The following is a 25,968-nucleotide window of genomic DNA, read 5'->3' on the forward strand; positions in this document are numbered from 1 at the left end:
TTACTGAAATATATATATAGCAAATAAAATTGATGCACTCAGCGGGTCTTCTTTTTATAGTTTATTAGCTTGGTGAAGCAACATTGAGAGTCGGAACATTGGACCTTCACCAAGCTAATAAACTCTATAAAAAGAAGACCCGCTGAGTGCATCAACTTTATTTGCTGTATATACTTTTTCGATTGTTAGCACCCGGCATATTACAACTGCTTCCAGTCAAGTGAGTGCGTTACATACTATATTTTTTGTGCATGTGTATATGTATGTATATATATATATATATATATATACATACATATATATAAAACCACAAAAAACTTGTGCAGCACTACATTGGAAAATTAGATGTCACTAGTAACTTGAGTATCCTTTGTAGGAATTTGTAAATGCTGTATCTTTCAACAGAGGTTTGCCCTAGGCCCAATTAAAATTAAAGACGGCCCTGCTGTTAAGCAGACAGGCATTACCTAAAGTAAGACTGGAATGATTTCACACAATGCAGGGAAAACCAACAATAATATTAATATAGTAGTTGTACTATTTGAAAAGTAAATAAAATACCAATTTCAAGTTATGGCTTTTTTGCTGCAGACCTTTTAGACTGGATCCACAATGGGAGAAAAATCATATACACAATTTAAATATAAGCTTGTTTTCCCTAGTCCGGTAAGCATGTAGTTTTTCCCCAAATTATGGATATTCCTGAAATGCTTTTTGTTCAGATGGTGCACTTAGTCTGTTTTCAAGAAGAAGACACTTGGCTCCTTCTATAACCAGATAACCTAAGCTGTTATGGGTACAGGTGAATAGTAGGAATATAAATTCACCATGCAACAGGAAGTTGGGGATCATCATGTTAACTGGGGTTCACCAGGTGGTTGTGACCAGATTTTCCCATTCTTTATTGAAGATCATTAATATAAAGCTGCTTTCGTGTCACATTAGTGTGAATATTTAATGGTCGGTGACATGATTTGAATACGAAAAACCGGAGCAATGCACAATATCGCTTTTTTAATGGGGAAAAATGTGTGTGCAATGTAACACATAAAGACCTGACTTCCAACAAAGCATTTCTTGAACTTTACTTTTAATGATCGATTCCCAACATTGTAATATATATGCATTTAATCCACTGGAATTAACTATTCAATTGTACACAAAATGTTGACTAGATAATACATTCTGATGCTGTCTATGTTGGGATGGGTATTACAGCACATATCCAATTATTACTTTCTAGGTACGTCATATAATTTCAGATGCTTCCCCTCATTAACCATTCTGTTGTCAAACGTATTCTTAGTTTTGAGGAATGTGTGCCCTCGAGCTTAAGGTTTGCTACTGAGGCAGTAACCACACCTCTTACACAGGTAAGTATGACTTTATATAAGGGAGTGTTCTTGTCATCAGCTGCTGTCATGGGTAGTAAACACTCCCGAAATGCACTGAGGCATAAGGGAGTGGCTTAGGTTTCCAATACCTCTGTAGCTGGAGAGTAATGATTAACTTCCTTTCATGTTTTATAAACTATCCAGGTGAGTCCTTAAGATCAGTTGGACTCTGTCATGTTGACTCGGGGGCAATGTGAAGAAGTTAATGCAATGTATCTCCAGCTTCTCGAGAAGACAAAGGTAAGGGTAACATGAGAACATACCTTTTTTAATAGTCAATGACTTTCATCGAGCTTGCTAGTTTAAAAAAAGAAACAAAAAAACTATGATTGCTGAACAGAGTGTAGTGTAAATTGTGTTGCATGTAGCCTCAAACGATAAGCCAGTGTATACGTATATATGTTTTATACTAACCTACAAGGCAGCATGTAAGGATCAGTAGGTTTTCTTGAGGCGTGTATCAAAGAAAAGCAAGTTTCAATAAATGTTTAACTAAGCAAGTGTTTACTTAATAAAGATAAAAGTCTTTGCTTTGTCTATTGCTAGGAAATCATGCGTGACATGGGTTTGCTAGTAACGAAACTAGCATACGGCAAGTTTCATTATGTTAACAGTGAGTGCCAACAAGTGTTGAGTCAAAAACTGTAAAACATTTAAAATTAAATCATTATTATAATGCCGGTAATTTTACTAAATAATTAGATATTTAAGGAAAGATTCAATTACATATTATGTTGTGTATAAAAGAACTTGCTCAGATACCTTGAGGAGTTATATCCTGTGCAATGAATTAATGACTACTAAAGGAGGTTAATTAAAGAGTCTGATGTTTGATATGCCCCTTTTGATTAGATTTCTTGTTAAACTAGTTTGTGTCAACAGGAAAAAGAAGATCCCTATTATCTGCTGTTAAGGATTATGTTAAGTACACAGCTACGCCAAAATAGACACTTAATAAAGAGACAATCTTGCCATCATATGCATATGCAAAATCCCCCATATGCATTTGTCCCTTTCCTCACTGCCTATCTAATTTACATGTAGGAGATGTGTTCAAGTGAACACATCTTCTTGCACGTGATATACTCTCCTCCAGTCTGCTCCAATGCTGGTTTAGAAAACACTGAATGTTTCCCTCAGCTGGTTGGCTGCCAAGCTGTCAAGCAGCCAATCAATGCAAGAATTGTCCATTCACAGAGGAGGAGGGCAGCTGCAGTGCTGCAGCTTCACCCTGTACCTCAGACGAACACTTATTTCTTATTTATTTTTCAGTTTTTTAGAGGTTTTTTTGCTGTAGCTCAGGGACATTAAGCTCTCCATTTAAATTTCAACATACGTCGTAACTGTCCTTATTTAGTAGGAATGGTCCCTCTTTTAGACCCAGATCTCCCCTTCCACTCAGACAGCCTTATCTTGCATGAGCTCAGAATGTGTGGTGGGTTCAAATCTTCTACAGCCATAAAAGTAACAATACCTATAAATATAAACAGAGCAAATGTGTTTCTAACCCCTTTACCACAGGTATTTTTTTTATATATATTTCTTCAATTATGATTCATCTTTTTTATGTTTAGTGTACAAACCCAGAGTTAGCCTCACACTGGGTGGGTTGGCATAGGTATAGGGAATCGGGTGGGAGCGACAGTGGCCAAATGCCTTCCTTCCAGAAGAAACTGATCTGAGAACCAGGGGAAGTATGGCTTCAAGGGACTCCAATTCAGGTGTCATTTAAAAAAGCAAGTCATGAGTATCACTTAAAAAAAAAACAATTATAGTTTAATCACTCAGAGGGATGTCTAAGGAAAAGGGATGTCATTAGATCCAGTATATATAATCAACAGAGTGCTCCAGTAGGAAATGTCTTCAAAACATCGCATAATTCCTCTATAATAATATAATAATGACAACCTCTCGCTCTACAAGTAGCAAATAACAATTGGAACAATATAAAACAAACCCCACGTCTCCTCAAAACTACTACTGTATACTACAGCATATTTAATGCTCCAAACATATTCAGTACTATTCATTAAGCAAGGGAACTCGGATGAGTAGAAGTAATAATAATCACTTGTGTTATTCTTGTGTTTTAATGAGCATTTAAAAAATAAAGCGTTGTTTTGTTAGGAGATAAATATAAAATTATATTTTAGCGTCTCTAAGCAAAGGAACATATCAGGGCCGCTAACTCAAATAACTGATACATTATAGTCATTAGTCATTATAGTCATGTGGAATCTGTATCCCGCTTGTATAGCTGATTGCATTTCATCCTCTGTGAGGCTCTTTAGATACAAAGGGCCTGAACAGCAACTTGATTAGCTTATATAGAAGCGACACTACTATGTTTTAACAGAGATCATGGTAACGGAACAGTAGAGACAGATGGCTTCTTATTAGCACAAATCTACTCTTGTTACATACAACTATTTCACATTGTTCAAAGCTTTGCATTTTTTTGTCTAAATGAGACAGCTTGTTATGGTAAGCACCACAAGGCACACTGCACTTTAAAATACACACAATTTGAGACTCTTTATTTATTTATGATTGTGTACTCCACGATAGAGATTGTTGTTGTCCTGAGAAGGAGCCGATTAAATTGGAGATTGCAGAATATACCTGACAGACACTCAACCCTAGCCTAAACGTTCTAAAGCATGGAGGCATGTAATGAGGAATATACAATATATATTAGACAGTACAAACTTGCAGATATATCCACCTTGAAAACTCTTATTTTATTCCAAGGCATATAATTTCCAGATTTTTGCAGAAATATATTCCTGGTATAAGGTATGCGTTTTCACCCCCATAATGTCTATCTCATACTTGGTTACACTCACAGTTACCATACAATTTTCTTTGTTGCAAACTCACATTTGCACTCGAACTCTCTGGAGAATGTGAGGTCACATCCAAGGCAATACCCCCATTCCACGCAATAATATGTCATTTAAATATTAAATCATATTTTTAAATAAATAAATAGCAATGGAACAGGGGTTGTTAGAGTAGTTTATACAATAATAATGTATTAAAATATCTTTGAAAACATCTAAATTTATGAGTAATTTGAATAGTAACTAGAGTAGAAACTCTTTGTAGGTCTTAATTAGCTTAAGTCCTCACAGGTCCTGAAAATAATAAGCAACAAAAAATGATAGATGTCCTTTAGGTAAATATTTTTAAACTCTAGATGTAGGCCCTTTAGGAACCCATAAAGGGCCTATTGTTTCAGGCCACATTTAATCTCATGTGCAAATACAAGCTTGAATGTATTCCTCAGGGATAGGTTACTGCTTGCAAAACATAAAAAAATATAAGGTATTCCATATCCCACAATATAAAAACACGTCCATACACTGGCTTCATTTGACCAAGCCATTTAGCTTTCCCTCTATTTCTCTTTCTCTCTCTCTCTGTCGTCCCCCCCCATTCTCTACTCCCCTCTTCTTTCTTTCTTTTATTGTACAAAGTAAAGTAGTAAAAACACTGCAATATATCTAAACGGAACATCACTAGATCAGTGCTTTGTGGGATCGACCCCAAAAATCAACATAAATGGAGAGGGAACTTCTTAAAATGCTAACTCATCCAGACAGATAAAAAGGAAATGATAGACTTGAAAACTCATCCTTAAAATGGAAGTCCACAAGATTGTAAGCTTGCGAGCAGGGCTCTATCCACCTAATGTATTGGTTTGTCTTAGTCTGTCAATTCTCGCCTTGTCATACCCCTTGAATATATGTATTGTATTAAGCGCTGCGTAAACTGTTGGCATCATATAAATAAAAGGTATTGTTTAACATTGCAGTACTGACTAACACGGTTACCCCAAGATATATATATATATATATATATATATATATATATATATATATATATATATATATATATATATATATATATATGCCTGCTTATTGATATGTATAGTTTTATCAATATGCCATCATATTCTGCAGTGCTGCACAATGGGAGCTTCTTGAGCAGATGCAGATAGCATTAGTAATATCATGTATGCAACCCTGTTACAGACTTCTTATTTTAGTTTTGTGGCTTTTGTAATACAGTGATTGTTAAAAGATTGATTAATACTAAACACTATGAAAGAAATCAATAGATAGTATTACTGAGAAAGGAAGCACCTGAATTATCTGATTATTTCAGATCATAGTAAATGCAGTTCCCAAATAGTATAGCAGGAACTATCATATACCAGAAGATAAATTAACCCATTTCATTCTTTTCTACAGAGTTATAGTTCATTCAAATTCTAGGAATGGCCGAGAATTCGCCTCTCAAGTCTTTTGCATGTATTAGTGAAAAAAAGTACATCACTCGGTAAGACTTTTAATGTTTATTCTTATCACCATTTACAAAACTTCTAATTCTTAAATGCATATACAGTTTATATGTATATATATATATATATATATATATATATATATACTCACATGTAATCCTCTTTCACAGCTTTAAAGCAGAGCTTCCCATGGGTCCATAAATTCATTTTCATCTAAGAATAGTTTTCAATGCAAAGTATTTACGTTCCTTATATTTGCGTGTGCACCTGTTGAACATTTACAAATGCAAATATCTCTGCAACCGGTTTTAACATTGATGATGGTTTTACAAAAAAGAAGCGTTTGGGGCTTCTGAACCATTCCCATCGCCATCTTTGTTACTATTAAATTAGGGCTGAGCAGATTATGTAGAAATAATGAACCAGACAAGAAATAATGAAATGGACATAATTTTAAAATGGGACAGAAAGTTAGAAAGAAGATGTAAAGATCTAGGATTTATGGCAAATTAGCTTTGTCCACCTATGCCCTCAAGCAAGTGGGATGTACTGTAGCTCTCTTGTTCCAGTCAATAAGAACGATACATTCAAAATTGTAATGTTTGGTTATCATGTTTTGATTCTTTTTTTTCAAATGAAACTCAATGTTTATGTGACTATATGTTTGTCTAGAGAGTAATCTGGACATAAGCCTAGACACCGGCCATGCCTCATTGGAATATCTTTACCAAACTCTTAGTTGATCTGATTAAAGTTATCCTCTTGTGCATCATGAAAAATAGTAATCAGTGGATTTACTGAGGTAAACCCAAATAGCATACCCTGAGTTGCTGGTTATCTTACATTAGTTTCTCTAAGTTGAACACTGAACATAACACAATAGAAAAAAAACCAATATACAAACAAGCCGCTGCAAGTGCATAGCATGCACACTACAGTGCAAACTATTGGCATATAAACCAGGTGACATCTGGTCTTACTAAGTACTGTCTGTGGCCTGTGTTCATCTTTATTCTGCATTTTCTCCGCTTGCCCTTTGACATTCTGAAATCTTGACTTTCTGACCTCAATCTTCGGATGCCTCATTAGGGTGCTTGTTTCTAACATTTTGATCCACATTGTGCAAATTCCTCCAAGTCACCGTATCTTTCTACTAGTCCAGTAGACTTCTTTAAACTCCGTTTAGTCTAATATTTTAATGTTAATGTATATATGTTAATAGTTTAATCCTGCATGGTGTTAGCTCCTTACTAATAATGTTCTTTTTTGTGACAAATAACATATCAGATTTCCATATCTTTATTTATTTCAATTCTTGTTTTATGTACTTTTCTAAATGTGCCATTTTTTGGTGCCAGTATTGACTAATTCAGTACTATTTGTATAACTGACAACTACATTAAGTTTAGTTTGCTGGCATTAAACTGTCCTGCTGTTCACAGAAAATGGAATTTTGCCTTCAGGACATGTAGTTGCCAAAATAGTTTGCTTAAGAGTGGTAGGCATGTTGAATCAAGAATTCTCTACAATGCTTGTATTTTTAGACACACGATTGGCTTAGTGTTAGGAAGCACTTTCTATTGATCTGTGATATTCTTCACAGAAACATTGGTAACCAAATAAACATTATCAACATACTAAAAAGTCTGAAAGAAAAGTCTTACAGACACATTTACTCTTTCTGAAGAAAATCTAAATACGTGCATTCAAAAATTTAAATTCTTGTATAGCCACAAAATAAATTAGCTCAGGCCTAAAACAAAGTGAGATGTGACCCTTCAAGGGAAGACATTATATGTCATTATATGTGCATACTGTCACAAAGTTCTTGAGAAAACAAATGAGGAACCCAGTATGCAGAAAAGGCACTGATGAATCAAAGAGACAAGCCGAGTCAGGAGTGGAGAAGGCAGCGAAGTCAAAAACAGGCACAGGTCAGCAACGGAGATGGTTATCGGACAATCCGGATCAGGAGTGGAGATGGCAGCGAAGTCAGGGACAGGCACGGTTCAGCAACAGAGAAGATTATCAGACAAGCCGGGTCAGGAGTGGAGAAGGCAACGAAGTCAGGGACAGGCACAGGTCAGCAACGGAGAGACAATCAGGTAAGGTAAACTAGTAATGCACTGCTCAGCTGGAACAATAACCGAGCACTGAAGGGAAGTCAGTGCTCGGTTTTTGAATCTGCCGCTGAGACCAGACTCCGCCCCCAACGGGTGACGTAACGTTAGTTACGTTACGTCCTCTCCAGGGAGGCAGGCTATAAGAGAGGGGGCGTGGTTCGCCCCCGTACGTACCGCCCATCACTTGCGATGGGGATATCTGGAAGGACCTGCCCCGGGTGCTTGCTGGATGCTGGCACCTCGAAGCAAGGTCCTGGAACTGCGGGAGAGGTAAGTTTCGAGTACCCGCTAGCCGCGGGTACTCGGGGGAATTGCTGCGTTGCGGTCCGTGACACGGACCGTGACAGGCCCCCCCCCTAAGGAGAGACCTCCGGGCTCTCAGGGGACCAGGTTTTAAAGGATGACGTGAGTGGAACTCATGAACCAACTCATCCGCATGAACCTCTTCAGCATTTTCCCAGGAGTTCTCGTTGATCTCATATCCTTTCCATTGGATGAGATACTGAAGACGACCCCGAGATCTCCGAGAATCCAGAATTTGTTCGACTTCGTATTCTTCAGTATCATCAATAGAAATAGGAGCCGGAGGATCAGGATGTCGGCCCGGGAAAGGATTGGTGTTCCAAGGCTTCAGGAGGGAAACATGAAAAACGGGGTGTATTCGCATCGAACCGGGTAGTTGTAATTCCACAGCAGCAGATGAGAGGACACGAACAATAGTATATGGACCAATAAATTTAGGTCCTAATTTCTTAGTAGGACACGATAATTTAAGATGAGTAGTTGACAGCCACACCTTGTCTCCAGGTTTGTATACAGGCGCAGGAGAACGATGGGTATCAGCAAATCTTTTGTATCTTTGTTGAGCCTTGGTAAGTGTGCTGTGCAAGGATTTGTGGATAGCAATCATCTTTGTGATCTGTTCAGTGACAGAAGGAACTGAGCTGGGTATCGGAGAACCTGGTAGCATGGATGGATGGATACCATAATTCGAAAAGAAGGGTGATTTCTGTGTTGAAGAATGTATGTGGTTATTAAATGCGAATTCTGCGAGAGGAAGAAATTGGTACCAGTCATCCTGTAAGTGCGAAGTAAAACAGCGTAGGTATTGCTCAAGGGTTTGATTGGTGCGCTCCGTCTGTCCATTGCTCTGGGGATGAAAGGCTGTGGAGAGGGAGCGATGTATGTGAAGCTCATCACAAAAGGCTTTCCAGAATCTGGATGTAAATTGAGTCCCTCTGTCAGACACAATGCGTTCCGGTAGTCCATGCAATCTGAAGATCTCTTTTACAAACAACACCGATGTTTCGTCTGCTGTAGGTAAGTGTTTGGTGGGGATAAAATGAGCCATCTTCGTCAATCTATCAACTACGACCATAAGCGTGGTGTGTTGTTTTGATGATGGTAAGTCTGTTATAAAATCCACGGATATATCTGTCCATGGTTTTACGGGAACCGGCAGAGGACACAGGAGGCCGGCAGGTTTAATATGAGAGTTCTTTGCTCTGGCACATATAGTACAAGAGATTATGAATTGTCGTACATCCTCTTGAAGCGTAGGCCACCAGAACTGTCTACGTATAAGATCCGTGGTTTGAGTGATACCTCCATGTCCAGCTGCAGGGGAGTCGTGGAATTGCTGTAGTACCTGCAGGCGTACCCCAGGAGGAACATAGAGCAACCCATTGTGGTAGTAGAACTCTCCATTAGAGTGTAACTGCGAAAGTTCAGAAGGATCCATGTTCGCACAATGCTGACGGATGAGATCCCACAATGATTGCGTAATTGTCAGAAAATGACCTGCTTTCAATAAAGTGTCTTCCACTTGTGGATGTGTCGTAGGTATTTCAAACATGCGTGAGAGAGAGTCAGCCTTGGTGTTCTTGGAACCGGGTCTGTAAGTTATATGAAGCTGGAATCGAGAGAAAAATAAAGACCATCTGGCAAGTCGGGCTTGAAGTCTCTTGGCAGTTCTGAAATATTCCATATTTTTATGGTCGGTGTAAACTGTTATGGGATGAAGTGCACCTTCTAATAAATGTCTCCACTCTTCTAAGGCCATTTTCATGGCCAGCATCTCTTTCTCCCCCACACCATAATTTCTCTCAGCAGGGTTCAGAGTTCTGGAGAAAAAGGCGATTGGGTGAAGTTGATTGTCGGTGTCATCCCTTTGGGACAGGATAGCCCCCACAGCGGAATCAGAGGCGTCCACCTCCAGTATATAGGGCCTTTGTGGCACAGGAAGAATCAATATTGGCGCTGTGGTGAACCGTTCCTTAAGGAAGTCGAATGCTCTCTGAGCAGCTTCCGTCCAACAAAACTTCTTTTTAATGGATGTGAGAGATGTAATAGGTTGAATGACCTTTGAAAAGTTCCTAATAAACTTCCGATAGAAGTTAGCAAATCCCACGAATCTTTGCACACCTTTTTTGTCTGTGGGAGGTGGCCATCGTAGAATAGTAGCTATTTTCTTAGGATCCATCATTATTTTGGTAGGTGTCAAAATAAAGCCCAGAAATTCCACTGATTGAGTCTCAAACACACATTTCTCTGGTTTGGCGTATAATCCATTTACTCTTAGTCGCATCAATACTTTAGACACATGTTCTCTATGTGTTTGTAAAGAGGAGGAGTATATCAGGATATCATCCAAGTATATCACCACGAATTGATCCAACATGTCTCTGAAAATGTCATTCATAAAGTGTTGAAAAGTGGCAGGTGCATTACATAAGCCATATGGCATCACCATATATTCGAAGTGTCCATATCGTGATCTGAATGCTGTCCTCCACTCATGACCTTTTTTGATACGAACCAGATTGTATGCTCCTCTTAAATCAATCTTTGTAAACACTGATGCTGAGCGAACACGTTCCATCAACTCCTGAATTAAGGGTAAGGGGTATCTGTTTTTTATAGTTACATTGTTCAGTTCTCTGTAATCCACACAAGGTCTTAATCCACCGTCTTTCTTTGGTACAAAGAATATGCCCGCTCCAGCAGGAGATGTGGAGGGTCGTATAAACCCTTTGGCAAGATTCTCATCTATGTATTCCTTGAGGGTGATGAGTTCGGGTTCAGACATAGGATAAATTCTACCGAATGGAATGGGTGCACCCGGAAATAGTTCTATGGGACAATCATATTCCCTGTGCGGTGGAAGACAGTTTGCTCCTTTCTTTTCAAATACATCGGCGAATTCATGGTAATGAGATGGAATCTTGGGAACGGGTAGAGAACTATAGTCGTGAGCCACATTGATAGACATAGAGGGTTTGTGATGAACAGAACCTTTATTAGCAAAAAAGCGAACAGAGCCCTTCTCCCAATTGACAACAGGATTATTGGTTCTTAACCAGGGGAGTCCCAATATGACATGAAAAACTGGAGAAGGAACCACATCAAACACAATATCCTCACTATGATCGGGAGAAATATATATGCGTAGTGGTATAGTCTCTTGGGTGATAGGACCTGTCTTCAGAGGGCTTCCGTCTACAAGTTGAATGGATACTGGGGTGGTTTTCTTCCGGGTGGTGATTCCAAGACGTTGAATGAGCTTGGCATCAAGTATATTGCTGCTGGCTCCTGAATCAATCATAGCTTCCAAAGCGAGGGTTCTTTTTTTCCACTGTAAGGATATGGAAAGGGACAGATGGTTTGAGAAATGTGGAGGTCTTTTGCTGGTATAGGGGGAAAACAGGGGTTTGAGCTTACCCTTCGTAGAACGCGCTTTAGTTCTGCATTCATCGACGTAATGGCCCTTGCCACCGCAGTAAAGACACAGATCAAGAGTCGTACGACGTTCTCTTTCTGCTGTGGATAGGGGACCTTTGATGAGGCCCAATTGCATGGGTTCTTCAGGAGGTTCCTTAGGACTTGTCTTTATGGGAGGTCGCAGGGTAGACCATGAAGAAGAAGGAAGCCTTTCTTTCCCGTAGTCTCCTATCAATCTGAATGGAGAGTCTGGCAAATTCATCGAGGGAATTAGGAATGCTGGTGCGAGCCAATTCGTCTCTGATGTTATCAGATAACCCCAACCGGAATTGATCATGTAACGCTGATTCATTCCATGAAGTCTCCATGGAAACACGTCGGAATTCAGCTATATATTCTTCCACGGGTCTTTTGCCTTGTTTGAGGGCTCTTAATGTACTGGTAGCAGAGGTGGTCCTAAAAGGGTCTTCATACAGAGCGTCCATGGCTTGGCGGAAAGAAGCCCATGTCTCCAATATAGGACTGTTGCTATGCAGTAGATGGTGGGCCCAGAGCTGGGGCTCTTCTGCCAACAGAGCAATGACCGTGTGAATTTTAATATAGTCTGAAGTATAAGTTCTTGGTTTCAGATTAAACATTATTTGGCATGATGTCATGAACGTGGTGTATTTCTTGCGGTCACCAGTGAATTTTTCAGGCATAGGTATTGGTGGTTCAGGGGCGGATGCTCCCTGAAAACCCATATTTTCTTGACTCATAGAGGGAGCCTGGAACGGATCTCCTGGAACATTAGGATTGGACTGCAGGTGATGCATCTGTTGTCTGAGCTGATTTTGTCCTGTCTGGATATCTTGCAGAGATTGAGTAAACGTACCCATCTGTTGGGTAAGTGCTGCAACAGCTTCAGCCAATCCTGCGGGTTCCATACTGGCTCGGTTATTATGTCACAAAGTTCTTGAGAAAACAAATGAGGAACCCAGTATGCAGAAAAGGCACTGATGAATCAAAGAGACAAGCCGAGTCAGGAGTGGAGAAGGCAGCGAAGTCAAAAACAGGCACAGGTCAGCAACGGAGATGGTTATCGGACAATCCGGATCAGGAGTGGAGATGGCAGCGAAGTCAGGGACAGGCACGGTTCAGCAACAGAGAAGATTATCAGACAAGCCGGGTCAGGAGTGGAGAAGGCAACGAAGTCAGGGACAGGCACAGGTCAGCAACGGAGAGACAATCAGGTAAGGTAAACTAGTAATGCACTGCTCAGCTGGAACAATAACCGAGCACTGAAGGGAAGTCAGTGCTCGGTTTTTGAATCTGCCGCTGAGACCAGACTCCGCCCCCAACGGGTGACGTAACGTTAGTTACGTTACGTCCTCTCCAGGGAGGCAGGCTATAAGAGAGGGGGCGTGGTTCGCCCCCGTACGTACCGCCCATCACTTGCGATGGGGATATCTGGAAGGACCTGCCCCGGGTGCTTGCTGGATGCTGGCACCTCGAAGCAAGGTCCTGGAACTGCGGGAGAGGTAAGTTTCGAGTACCCGCTAGCCGCGGGTACTCGGGGGAATTGCTGCGTTGCGGTCCGTGACACGGACCGTGACACATACTAACATACTTTTTATATCTAAAGGTGCATGCATTAGATGGCCCTAATGTGGTACCTATGCGCTGTGTCCTAATTCAGCTTTGCGTGCGCAGTGTGATGCAGTAACCATATTATTTGTTTACCTAAATTAACTGGCATGGGATCTCTTTAAATATATTTTAAATATTACATCTCATAGATTCTATTGTAGAGACTCACTAATTTTGGTAAACAAATAGTTAAAATTGACAACTATATTGGTGATTACTTAGTGGTATTCAATCAGGTGTTTCAGGTAAGATATATATGAGTGAGAAGAGCACCAGCTGGGATTCTAGAATATGTCTTTTATAGAGACATCTCCTAAATAATAAATAATGATTATTTAGCCAAAAATGGTTATATTATAGTAAAGATTGACAAAATAACTCGATAAACACTGCATCTTAACTTTAAAAGCACATGCAAAATCTTGGTGACCGCTTGTCTCCTTCTTCCTCTCCTTCCACCCCTATTTTTCATCTGCAATCTCTTTTATCTTTCATCTCTGCTTCCTTTTGTTTTAATACTTGTTTGGTGAGCATAAAAGAGGGGAGAGAGATGGATCCACCCCAAGAACAACACCAGTGAACCGCAGCTCATTAGATCTTCCTGCACATGCCTACCATAGTGAAGTTTGAAAGTTAGACAGATATAATCCTCTGCCAGCAGAGACCCCCCAGTGTCAGAGCCATTCCCATTCCCATTGAGCCATACACAGTATAATGGAGCAGTGACATGGACTTTTCCTCCAGCAAGCCACCTGGAATTAGAGAACTCATCCCACACAGTTCAGATTCTATATTTTGGCATGTTGAGCTGGCCCTTGTAGGGGGTTTCTTAGAGCTGTCTCGCTGATTTAGCCTGGATCCAATCCAGTGTTTCAGTTCACAACAACATTAACAAACATAATAATGGAACCGTATCAGATACAAGTAGCACTTTTACCCTAGAATACTGCACGTACATGATCAAAATGTTCTATCTGCATGCAGTGGGGTTAATTTTATACAAATTAGACTCCTGCTAAGGGAAATTGGCAAATGGTGTGTTTGTGTGCTGGAGCTGGGATGGGCAGCATTGCAAGATTTTGAATACTTGCTGTTCTCCTCTATTTTGCAAGCAGTGAGGATGGCGTGACATTGGTATGAAACCTAGATTCCAGTGCTATCTTAATCCAACACTGCTGGTGCATCAGTTTCTTCATGATTACCTAACAACGTTGGTACTGGAAAATATTCCATATGCAGCTCTATGCAAAACAATTGCTTTGGAAAAGATAATTAAACCTTAATACAAAATGTATGGAGTTGACTGGCCAAATCAGAAAACACAGTTACTACAAATAGGACCAGATTCCTGTATGATGTACCAGAAAAAGAACAATGATGTGTACCTAGAAAGCTGGTCAAAAATGAAAAAAAATGGGTTTAAACCTCCTCCAAAGTAAACTTGACACACAGGTGACACAAAAAAAGAGGATACTGATGTGTTGAAAGGCTGTGTTGCCTTAGCATTTAGTGTCTTTATTTTTCGTACCATTTTAGAATTTAGAGTATTAAAACTAGTAATCTTAACAGTGTTTTCTCAACATAATATGCCACTGCCTGACTATTTTTTCTTTTTTAGGAGTCAACTTGATTCATTATTGAAAACGTATAACTGTTACTTTAAGGATCAAAAGAACTTATATATAACTTATGACCAAGTGAGTACACCATTATCCATTCAGTTTTTATTTAGGAATAGATAATTAAGTTGCGTTAAGTATTACGTAATTAAATCCAGTAACAACTGGAAAGGAAACTAATTTCCTGTAGAATTAAAGTATTGCAATAATAGTAGAGCTTTAATTTTCTCCATTTTACTGATAACAAATGGCATATTTGCTATGTTATTTAGGTTTAAAACAAAATTGTATGTTTTAATTATTATATATTGATTTATAAAGCACCATCATATTCCCCAGTGTTGTACAGTAGGTAAACAGGACATAATAAGTAGTGCATAACATAATAATTTGGACAACAGAAGCAAAGGGTATGGAGGAGAGCCCGGTTAAAACAATTTTAAAGTCTAGAGATCTAGTTTTAAAAGAGTAAGTATACCTAAGCTTAAACACATTACATATTTGCCAGTAGCCTTTGAACCCATATCTGATTATCAGGAGAAATTTATAGTCTCCCCGTATGATATATAGTGAAGTATAGTTAAATGGTTTCTGTCAGAATAACAATACATGTAAAAAAAAAAAAAAAGTCTGTATTTTTCAAGACCGCAATTTGAGGGTATACATGAGTTTACATATCTCATTTCAGGATGAAAGTGGACAAATTGTTGCGTCTGGACTTATTGAGATTTTTTGGGGTGTTCAACGGCCAATCAGATTCAAAATGCAAGATGAGAAATTTCTCTCCTCTGAATCGATTCAGCTGCCAGAGGTTATTGGTTCCAGCATGACCAAAAGGTACATTACATTACATTAAATTTATTTATAAAGCGCCGGCCGATTCCACAGCGCGGTTACATTCATTAGAAAATTTTATAAACACATAATAACACAAACAATAACAAACTGGTGCAAAGGAGAAGAGGCCCCTGCTCTTGCGAGCTTACAATCTAGCCGGTGGTTGAGGGGAGTGAGACAATAGGAGAGGACAGCTTGGATGAGGATGAGTTGATCTGCTTCTGATGTGTGGAAGCTGTTTGTTCCAATGGCTGTGATTAGGATGACGGTTGGGAGCACTGTAATGGAATATTGTACGCTTCCCTGAACAGGTGGGTTTTCAGAGAGGTTTTGAGTCGCGTACGAGGCAGAAAGTCTGACGGAACGGGGAAGGGAATTCCACAGGAGGGGAGCGGCGCGGGTGAAATCCTGAATACGGGAGTGGGAAGAAGTAACAACAGTAGAAGAAAGCCGCAGGTCGTGAGAGGAGCGAAGAGGGCGGGTAGGGATGTATTTGGATAGGAGGGTAGAGATGTAAGGGGGTGGCGAGTTGTTGAGGGCTCTATAGGTCAGTGTTAGATGTTTAAATTTGATTCTGAAGGGTATGGGGAGCCAGTGAAGTGATTGGCATAGTGGAGCAGCAGATGAGGAGCGGCGGCAGAGAAAGATTACTCTAGCTGCAGTGTTGAGGATAGATTAAAGTAGTGAAAAGCGGGAGAGGGGGAGACCGGTTAGTAGGCAGTTGCAATAATCCAGGCGGGATATCACAAGGTAGTGGATTAGTAACTTGGTGGTATCTTGTGTGAGGAAAGGGCGGATTCGGGAGATGTTTTTCAGGTGGAGGCGGCAAGATTTGGTGAGGGACTGGATGTGAGGGATGAAGGAGAGAGCAGAGTCGAGGGTAACACCAAGGCAGTGAACCTGGTCTGTTGGCTGGATAGTGGAGTTATCAACAGTAATAGAGATGTCAGGAAAAGTGGACATAGCAGATGGCGGGATTACCATGAGTTCGGTTTTAGAGATGTTGAGCTTTAGGTAACGGGACGCCATCCATGATGCAATTCCTGATAGACAGTCAGTGAGGTGAGTTAGAAGAGAGGGGGAAAGGTCAGGAGCAGAAATATAGGGTGTCATCTGCATATAGCTGGTACTGGAAACCAAAGGAAGAAATAAGTTTGCAGAGTGAAGAAGTGTAGATGGAGACTAGCAGAGGCCCAAGAACTGAGCCTTGAGGAACACCAGTAGATAGCGGTAGGGGAGAGGAGCAAGTTCCAGTAAATGAGACACTAAAACTACGGTTAGAAAGGTAGGATTTAAGCCATGAAAGAGCCACGTCACGTATGCCATGAGCATCGAGGGTTTGTAGGAGAAGAGGGTGGTCGACTGTGTCGAAGGCGGCTATCAAAGAGTAATTTGTTATAAAGGAAAATTCAAGAACTAAATGAGTATTTGCCATATAGCTCCATGTAGAATGTTTTCCTACTAGTGAGTCATGCCTTTGTAGCCTTCTCCTAAACATTTGGCGCATTGAAATAAAAATTCCCACAAAATCTAGCACATTTTAGCCTACATGGGTAGCAACATGTTCCTAGACACACAAGGATGTACAGCCGTACACAATTTCCCAGGGTTTGTAAATAGGCCATTTTTACAATAGCCATGATAAGTCCCTGCGGATAGTAGTCCAATGATTAGTAGCAGAAATAGTAGGAAGCTGAATGAAACCCCTATCCTAGCTATAGAGTGAGTATAAGTTTGATATGTTTGGAGAAAGAGAAAGAGAAAGTGGCACTGTGGCAGGCAACTAGCCTTTGAATAACAAAGCTAGTAAGAAAGCTTACTTTTCTCCAAAAAACAGAATCCGTAACTTTTATCTGAGCGTCATCAAATCTAGGAATTTATCACCTTACAAAAAAGGTATTTCAAAGAAAATGAGTTTGCTTGATGAAACATTTCATTATAAAAAGATTTGACTTGTTATTTCAGTGGAATGATGCGCTGGGGGGAATTTGATGACCTTTACCGTATTACAGAAATAGAGGAGCAAACACGGCATTCAGATGAAGAAATGGATGATAACAAAGGTAATTATTTCTTAGTGTCCAAACTCCGGTGAGAAAAGGCCACACGCAACTCTAACAAACACTGGAGAACCTTTTCTTGGCCTTATGCTATATGTAGCAAAAACGTACTTAGCACACAGTGCTAGGTACCCTACTAAACATTCAACAATACCATGTAGCGGGGAAAAATGGTGGGGGTCCCCTTTAATCACAAATAGAAACACAAAAGTAATTTTATCTTACCTTATCTAAATCTGGTCCCATGGAACAAAGACTGTTTCCCCTGCATATTATGTTATTAAACTTACCATTCTAATTTTCCACACGCATAATATCTTTGCATTGTCATTTTTTCATCTTTATTTGTCCAGGTATAACTTATTAATCATAAATACCCTTGTGCATACTTTGTGAGGACTAGATGGTATTTTTTTATAAACATGTTCCAACAATAAAACTACAGTTTTTAATGACTGTTCTTTGTGGTAATAGTAATAAATAGTCATCCATTATTTCTAGTAATTTCTATTATTACTAATAAATAATAAATGTAGTGTTTTCAGTTAGTTGAATAATCTGTATAATCTTTGTATTTATTGGTTTTGTTAAGACTACAGAAGTTATGATTTTGACAGCAGCACTCTGAAGCCTTCCTTCAATGATAGTGCTCCTGACTCACCATCATTGTACAGAACTATGAGCGATGCTGCCCTGGTAAAAAGGAGGGTTAAACCCAACACACCTGACAGAGAACATCTACAGCAACATAGGTTTTCCATTAACGGACACTTTTACAACTATAAGGTACGATTCTGAAGTAGAATAAAATAAAACTGCTAATTCTTATGCAGTCGAAAACCCATTTTCACTAATATTTCTTCTTCAAAATTGCAGTAGTAATAAATCAATTGTGAATAAAATATTAAATGTTATCTCATTATGCAAACATATTAATAGAACGGGTGTTTAGTGTACCCCTCTTTATATACATTTATGACAGAAAAAAAGTGAGAGAGATACAAAGAGAAGTTTTGTTTGTTGTCTAAACAGGTAGCTTGTGAGTGAGTTGAACATTTTAATTAACAGACTATACTGTGCTTTATAAAGACCAGGCCCCAGTGTGTTGTTCTCCACAAGAAACGCTGAACGTATCCTTGCATGATGCATAATTAAATCATTGACATAACTTTCCATAAATCTCACCCGCATTAACTCATGTATGAAAGTAGGGGGGACAGTGCTAGGAGATACTTGACCTAATAACACCACTACAAATAAAACACAGACACCAGATTTGGATGTAAACAGGCCACAGCATTTTATTGCATATTTCAAATACTGTATTAGCCAAGAAAAAGAACCATAAACATTAAAACATAATATAAATAATCTAACATTATGTTACTAACTTAACACAATTCAGTAAGCTAATACAGAAATATCCAAAAACCGTCCATGCCAGCCATACACCGGAAAAATCTTCTAATCGCCTCCTTTCTCATCCACTTATAATCTCCGAGTTAGATAAACAAAAAAGGGGAGGGAGGGAGGGAAGCTGATGCTAGCTGCAGAACCAAAGTGGCAATGACTGACCCCTATGCTAATGACAGACACCCTACACAAACCGCACCCCCCGCATATAAACATAACCAATCACACCGCACTCACCCCCACTCATACATGTGCCCTGTCCACTCAGCTACGCTAGCTCCCAGGGGGCCTGCTCCATCATTCTTGTGGAGACATTCACTGGGGTTGGCTCCACATTAAGCATAATAACATGAGTGAAACATTCACGTTGTGTCTTTGTTCTCTCAGTGTGTATGTATCACATGCTTTGTCTTTCACAGGCAAGCACTCATATTTACTCAGAGTCAATGCGACGGCAGATAGTTTACAGCTAAGGGTATTTGCGGCGCAAATTGCTGCTGCATGGCCAGAGTCACCACAACCTTCTGTGCATATTTCATTAGGACTTGCCAGGGTCTGTTGTAGCAAAGGTACCTAACAAGATGTCTGTTTGTTTTGAGTAATCGTTATTTATAATTATATACTGCCTAAAAATAAAGGTATTTCGGTAACCTGCATACGTTTTTTTTTATACCAATGTCCTTTAAATTAGCATTACTGATTTCTGGATTTATTTATTTGCAGACCTCAATTTTTACTCCAGCTTTTGGATCGGAAACAAAAGTTATGATAAACAGCAAAATGACAACAAAAGAAGTAATTGAGCAACTATTACACAAGTTCAAGGTAAATGTTTATTGTAACATGTAGCTTTAATTAAACTGCTGTTGTGAAACATCCACCTATCATTTTCATTTTCTATGATGATACTTTTTGAATATCCTTGTAAACGTGTAGATATTTCACAGTTATTTAGGTATGGCATAGATTATTTAGCTACAGATATGGGTTTAGTTGTCTAAATGAGCATGATCACGCAGCCATAACTGTGAAACAATTTCAATAGCAGAAATGGTAATTATTATTATTATTAATTGTTTTTTATTTATATAATGCCAACAATTTATGCAATACTACACTGCATACATTCAAAGCTAGAACTAACAGAATAAGAAAAAAATACATTAAGTAAAGAGGGCTCTCAAGCTCACAAGTTAGATAGAAATGGGTAAATCATAAAGCTCAGAGAAAGACAGCATGATAATGTAATAGATGGACGTGGCAGTTGCAAACCTGGTCACCAGGTTTGCACACATCTCAGGGGGGATTTTTTCCCACTCCTCTTTGCAGATCCTCTCCAAGTCACTAAGGTTTTGAGGCTGAGGTTTGGCAACTCAAACCTTCAGCTCTCTCCACAGATGTTCTATGGGATTAAGGTCTGGAGACTGGCTAGGCCACTCCAGGGCCTTAATGTGCTTCTTCTTGAGCCACTCCTTTGTTGCCTTGGCCATGTGTTTTGGGTCATTGTCATGCTGGAATACCCATCCATGACCCATTTTTAATGCCCTGGCTGAGGGAAGGATGTTCTCACCCAAGATTTGACAGTACGTGGCCCCATCCATTGTGTGTTTGATGAGGTGAAGTTGTCCTGTCACCTTAGCAGAAAAACGCCCCAAAGCATAATATTTCCACCTCCATGTTTGATGGTAGGGATTGTGTTCTTGGGGTCATAGGCAGCATTCCTCCTCCTCCAAACACTTCGAGTTGAGTTGATGCCAAATAGCTCGATTTTGGTCTCAACTGACCACAGCACTTTTACCCAGTTCTCCTCATTCATTCAGATGTTGATTGGCAAACTTCAGACGGGCCTGTACATGTTTCTTGAGCAGGGGGACCTTGCGGGCGCTGCAGGATTTCAGTCCTTTACGACATAATGTGTTACCAATTGTTTTCTTGGTAACTATGGTTCCAGCTGCCTTGAGATTATTGACAAGATCCTCCAGTTTAGTTCTGGGCTGATTCCCCACCGTTCTCATGATCATTGAAACTCCACGATGTGAGATCTTGCATGGAGCCCCAGACCAAGGGAGATTGACAGTTATTTTGTGTTACTTCCATTCGCGAATAATCGCACCAACTGTTCTCACCTTCTCACCAAGCTGCTTGGCAATGGTCTTTTAGCCCATTCTAGCCTTGTGTAGGTCTACAATCTTGTCCCCAACATCCTTGGACAACGCTTTGGTCTTGGCCATGGTGGAGAGTTTTGGCCATGGTGGAGCGTTATTCTGTCTCTCACTCTTCAAAAAAAAACCACCATTAAAAAAATAGACTGATCATGTGCAAAAAAACGTACAAAATCAGCAGGGGATCAAATATTGTTTTCCTTCAATGTATGGATATATATATATATATATATATATATATATATATATATACATATATATATATGTTTATATATATACACATACACTATATGGACATAAGTATTCAGACACCTGACTATTACACCAACAGGGACCTTTATGCCAATGCATTCTAAATACATAGACATAAATGTGTAGTTTGTCCCCTCTTTGCAGCTTTAACAGCTTTCACAAGGCTTTCCACAAGATTTTTGAGTATTTCTGTTGGAAATTTTGCACGTTCATCTAGTAGAGCATGTGTGAGGTGAGGCACTGATGTTGGACAAGAAGGCCTGGCTCTCAATCTCCGTACCAGTTGAAAACAGTGTTCCATGGGGTTGAGGTCAGGGCTCTGTGCGGGCTAGTCATGTTTTTCCTCACTAATCTCATCCAACCATGTCTTTATGGACCTTGCATTGTGCACTGGGGCACAGTCGTGCTGGAATAAAAAAGGACCCTACCCAAACTGTTCCCACAAAGTTGGAAGCATGGCATTGTCCAAAATGTCTTGGTATGTCCCAGTTAGCTCTATTTGTGTAATGTTCTGGTGTCACAATACTTTTGTCCCTATAGCGCGCATATGCATATAAAGACATCACATTTAGACAATAATAAAATTCAGTTTGTTTTCAAAAGGAAGGAAGTTGCAAAAAATACTGATTTTAATCTAGCTGCATCACTAATTTTGCTTCACCCCTGGTACCAGTAATCTACAACAATTAATATCAGACTTCAAATCATTTTTAGATTGAAAATAACCCCAATGAGTTTGCACTGTACATAATCCATGCCTCAGGTGGTAAGTATTACTGTTTAATTACAATTACAAATGTGGATTTGGTATGCTTGGTTTCAATGTTCAGGATTAGACACTATTGGCAAATTGGCTGAAAATCACTTGTGCCTATTGAAAGTCTAATGTTGCCTACCCCTGCTAATGACCATAAAGTAATTTCAATACTGTCAAGATTAATATATGTAAATGTCTAAAAAATAAATTTCATTGAGGATGAAGCTCTTGCTTCTTATACATAATCATTTTTACTGTTTACTGATTTATAGTTAGCTTAAAGGTCAGTGGACCTGAATAAGGTTTCCTGTCCAACACATGTTTATTGGAGAAGCTATGTTTCCGAGTTAAGTAACTTTCTATGCATTTTGCTTTGACTTGGGTCCATTGTTAAAGTTCATTATAAGTCCAGTTTAGCAAATTGTTTTGAATATTGGATACTGTCTGCAAATGTACCATTCTCTGCTGAGCATTTACAGTATGTTATTTAACTAAATTAAAATGTAGGTAGTTAATATTTTTTTTTGCAAAAGCAATGACCAGTGTGCAATTTAAAACATAAGTATTAATCATTTATTGTGATTGTTGCTGTAACAGTGCTTGTCTTATTTTTGTTTCCTATGTAGTTAATGTCACATTCATTCTTTGGATATATTTCCTGCTTTGTTTGCAGAAAAGAAAAAATTGAAGAGCACAGATTGCCCAATTTGGGAACGACTTCTGCAAGGCCCTTCAGGAAAAATAGCGAAAATGTTCCTTATGGACAAAGAAGTAGAAGAAATTAGTAGTGATGTACATACAAAATATTATCATTGCAATGACATCACATCATTTTAATGTCTAATATAATGAGGATTTTTACCATTGTCATGTTTTCAACAGGTAGCACAATACATTAAATTTAGCCTACCGCTTCTGCAATCAATTCTGAAAAGGTTAAACGAAGAAGAGGAAAGGGAAATTAAGAGAACTATTGATAAGTATGAATATTTTAATAATTAAATCTATTTAGAATCATTGTTGTGTATTTTATCTATCTATCTATCTATCTATGATTTTAAAGGCTACAGTAGAAACTGATGGTGACAGAAAAGATAAATAAAAAGGGGCAGCGGTGGGGCAGGCAAGCTGCTAAAGGAGCAGCGGTAGCGCAGGCAGGCTGCTAAAGGGACAGTTGTGACACAGGCAGACTGTTTTAGAGGCAGAGGCATACCATGTCAGTGTCTGGTTTAGTGTATAGTGATAGGGGTTATGCTGCACAACTGTCAATGTCTGGCTCAGTGTATAGTGATGGGAGTTATGCTGTGCCACCGTCAACTGTCAATGTCTGGCTCAGTGTATAGTGATGGGAGTTATGCTGTGCCACCGTCAACTGTCAATGTCTGGCTCAATCTATATTGATAGGAGTTATGCTGTACCATATCTGTTCAGTTAGAGGGGCAAAGGTTTAAAAGTGATACCCTATTGCATCCACTACCCTACTGAATGGGATTAATACAGTGAAGAATATTTAGCAAGCATGGGATAGGGATAAGGCTAAGATAGATATAAAATAAGGCCTGGGACTAAGAAAAGTATTCAGAGGCTGAGCAGGCTAGATGGGCCATTTTGTGTATTTGAATGTCATGTAGATGTTGCTCACAAACACAGACAAGCAGTGGAACATAACTTTTCTTTACTTCAGTAACCACATGCACCAGATTAAGATATATACACAAGAGACCTAACACAACAGAACAAGTGCACATTTCTATTATGCTGCCATCTACTGGCAAAACAAACTGCATAATACACCAATACATAACAGGCCGAATAGTTCTTATCTGTCACTTTCCATGTTAACAAGTATGACACCTCTGTTGCACAAGCTTTTGTGGACTACAACACCTCTTTATCATTCTAGCTTAAGGTCATGGGAGTTGTAGTCCACAAAATTTTTAAATAAAGGCCTTTTTAAAATAGAGAAACTGAACAGAGATTGTATACACCATAGAAGCTCAATAACCAAGACTAGTATAGTTACTTTGGAACTTTCTGGATTGGTCTTGTGGTCTATTAGATTGTAAGCTTGCGTGCAGGGCTCTCTCCACCCAATGTATCGGTTTGTCTTAGTCTGTCAATTCTTGTCTTGTCATATCCCTTGAATATATGTATTGTATTAAGCGCTGCGTAAACTGTTTGCGTGATATGTAAATAAAAGATAATAATAATAATAAAAATTAAATAAAAGACAAAATTAGACTATAAGCTGTGTGAAGCAGGGACCTTCTTTCCTAATGTTTTCATATTGTATCCCATCTTTTATTATACTGTAAGCTCCAAAGTATGAATACATGCAAAATTACAATGTCTTATAAGCTGCCACTATTAATCTTAATGTATTCTTTTTTTTAGGTATGTCAAAGAAAAGTCTGTACTGCTACAGTATCTTAACAGCAAAATTACAAAAAGGACAGAAACTACAGTATAACCATATTTTATACAAGATTGTCAAGCACACTCCAACCAAAATATTTATAGACTTTTTATATATTTGCATGGATGTTTATTTAGGATTCCAGAGGAAATCCTTCTGATTTCATATTGGATGGGAAAGTGAAACACAGTATGAAAAAAGCCCAAATTAACTTCTTAAATAAAAGCATTTGATTGGACTTTGGTAATATCAATGCTAACTTGTGTAGGTCTCTCTTTTGTGAATCCATTTGTTGTAAAATGTTAAATGTATCACATAAGCCTTTTTGATCTTAATTCTGAAGCACTAATGTCATGAAAATGAAGTTGTATCGTTACCCAGCAACAATGTTTGATTTTAAGCGTCTTTTCATAAGCAACGGTAATCTCAACTTAATGTTGGATAAAGAAACTATTTCAAAGTCTCTGGAATCATTTTTTTTCTAATATGACAGCCTTCTTTATTGAAAAGATAATTAATTAAATTAGGTTAGTAAACATGACTTCACTAAGAGATACTTGACTGACATTATGTCAACAAATCAACAGTACCCAACAGAGTCAGCTCAATTTGCAACTAATCTATTAAAAAAGGTTGAGTTGGGCAATATCCAAGTTGTACATCAAATTCCCCCTTAAAGTTGTGTCAATTTACTTTTGAGTTGATTTAGAGTTGGTTGCCGAGTAGTCTAGAGTGTGAATTAGTCAGTCAAGTCTGAGGTTGAGTTGGGCAGTCTTATTAAGTTTAGTGAAGTTCTAGTAAACTATCCTCCTTAAATTAGCATGACTGGCAGCTCAACTGTATTCAACTTTCTGGGCATAGGTGAATTGCAATTTGTTGGCAGTTGAGTCAGCTATGACTTTAACTATTTAGTTACCAGGTGAGTTGACTTGAGTGAATAGATGCACAAAAAAGCAAGAATTCAGCACATACCCAACGAATGCCATTTAAAAAACACCTATATAAGGCATAACTATTGGGGATTCTGTCACACTACATGGCCATATATTGCCTTGCCAACCAGTACGTCAAAGTACCCCAAGTTTGTTGAGTCCCATCTAATTTTTTATGGCTATATTGCTTACTAAGGAGCTGAATCAGTGGGATTCCATTCATATGCAAATATGCACAGCAAAAATATACAAATAGGGGAGAGGGCAACATAAAAGGCATAGGGCTGTATGCCCTTTATGCTTTTTAGGTTGTGCATTCCATTTTCTGTATATTTTTTCTGTGCATAT

At 38.9% G+C, this 25,968-nt stretch overlaps 1 protein-coding gene across 1 annotated transcript; it reads left to right on the top strand.

Moving 5' to 3' along the window:
* Positions 1-1,459: 1,459 nt before the first annotated feature.
* On the top strand, positions 1,460-25,148 carry RASSF6 (Ras association domain family member 6). The gene is made up of 11 exons (XM_053461618.1): positions 1,460-1,634; positions 5,651-5,738; positions 14,791-14,869; positions 15,480-15,628; positions 17,594-17,691; positions 18,281-18,474; positions 19,825-19,926; positions 22,230-22,281; positions 22,946-23,064; positions 23,155-23,252; positions 24,667-25,148. The coding sequence occupies exons 2-11, from the start codon at positions 5,677-5,679 to the stop codon at positions 24,740-24,742; spliced, it is 1,029 nt and encodes a 342-aa protein (XP_053317593.1). The 5' UTR covers positions 1,460-1,634; positions 5,651-5,676; the 3' UTR covers positions 24,743-25,148.
* Positions 25,149-25,968: the final 820 nt, after the last annotated feature.

Source organism: Spea bombifrons, chromosome 1 (genome assembly GCF_027358695.1).
Source record: "Spea bombifrons isolate aSpeBom1 chromosome 1, aSpeBom1.2.pri, whole genome shotgun sequence".
NCBI lineage: Eukaryota > Metazoa > Chordata > Amphibia > Anura > Pelobatidae > Spea > Spea bombifrons.

What these genes read in the sequence shown, in the direction of transcription:
- RASSF6 (XM_053461618.1), top strand. Translation starts at nt 5,677, where the DNA reads ATGGCCGAGAATTCGCCTCTCAAGTCTTTTGCATGTATTAGTGAAAAA. An exon ending in GACACTTTTACAACTATAAG is followed by an intron (nt 18,475 to 19,824) that starts GTACGATTCTGA and finishes ATTTATTTGCAG; the next exon opens with ACCTCAATTTTTACTCCAGC. An exon ending in CATAATCCATGCCTCAGGTG is followed by an intron (nt 22,282 to 22,945) that starts GTAAGTATTACT and finishes CTTTGTTTGCAG; the next exon opens with AAAAGAAAAAATTGAAGAGC.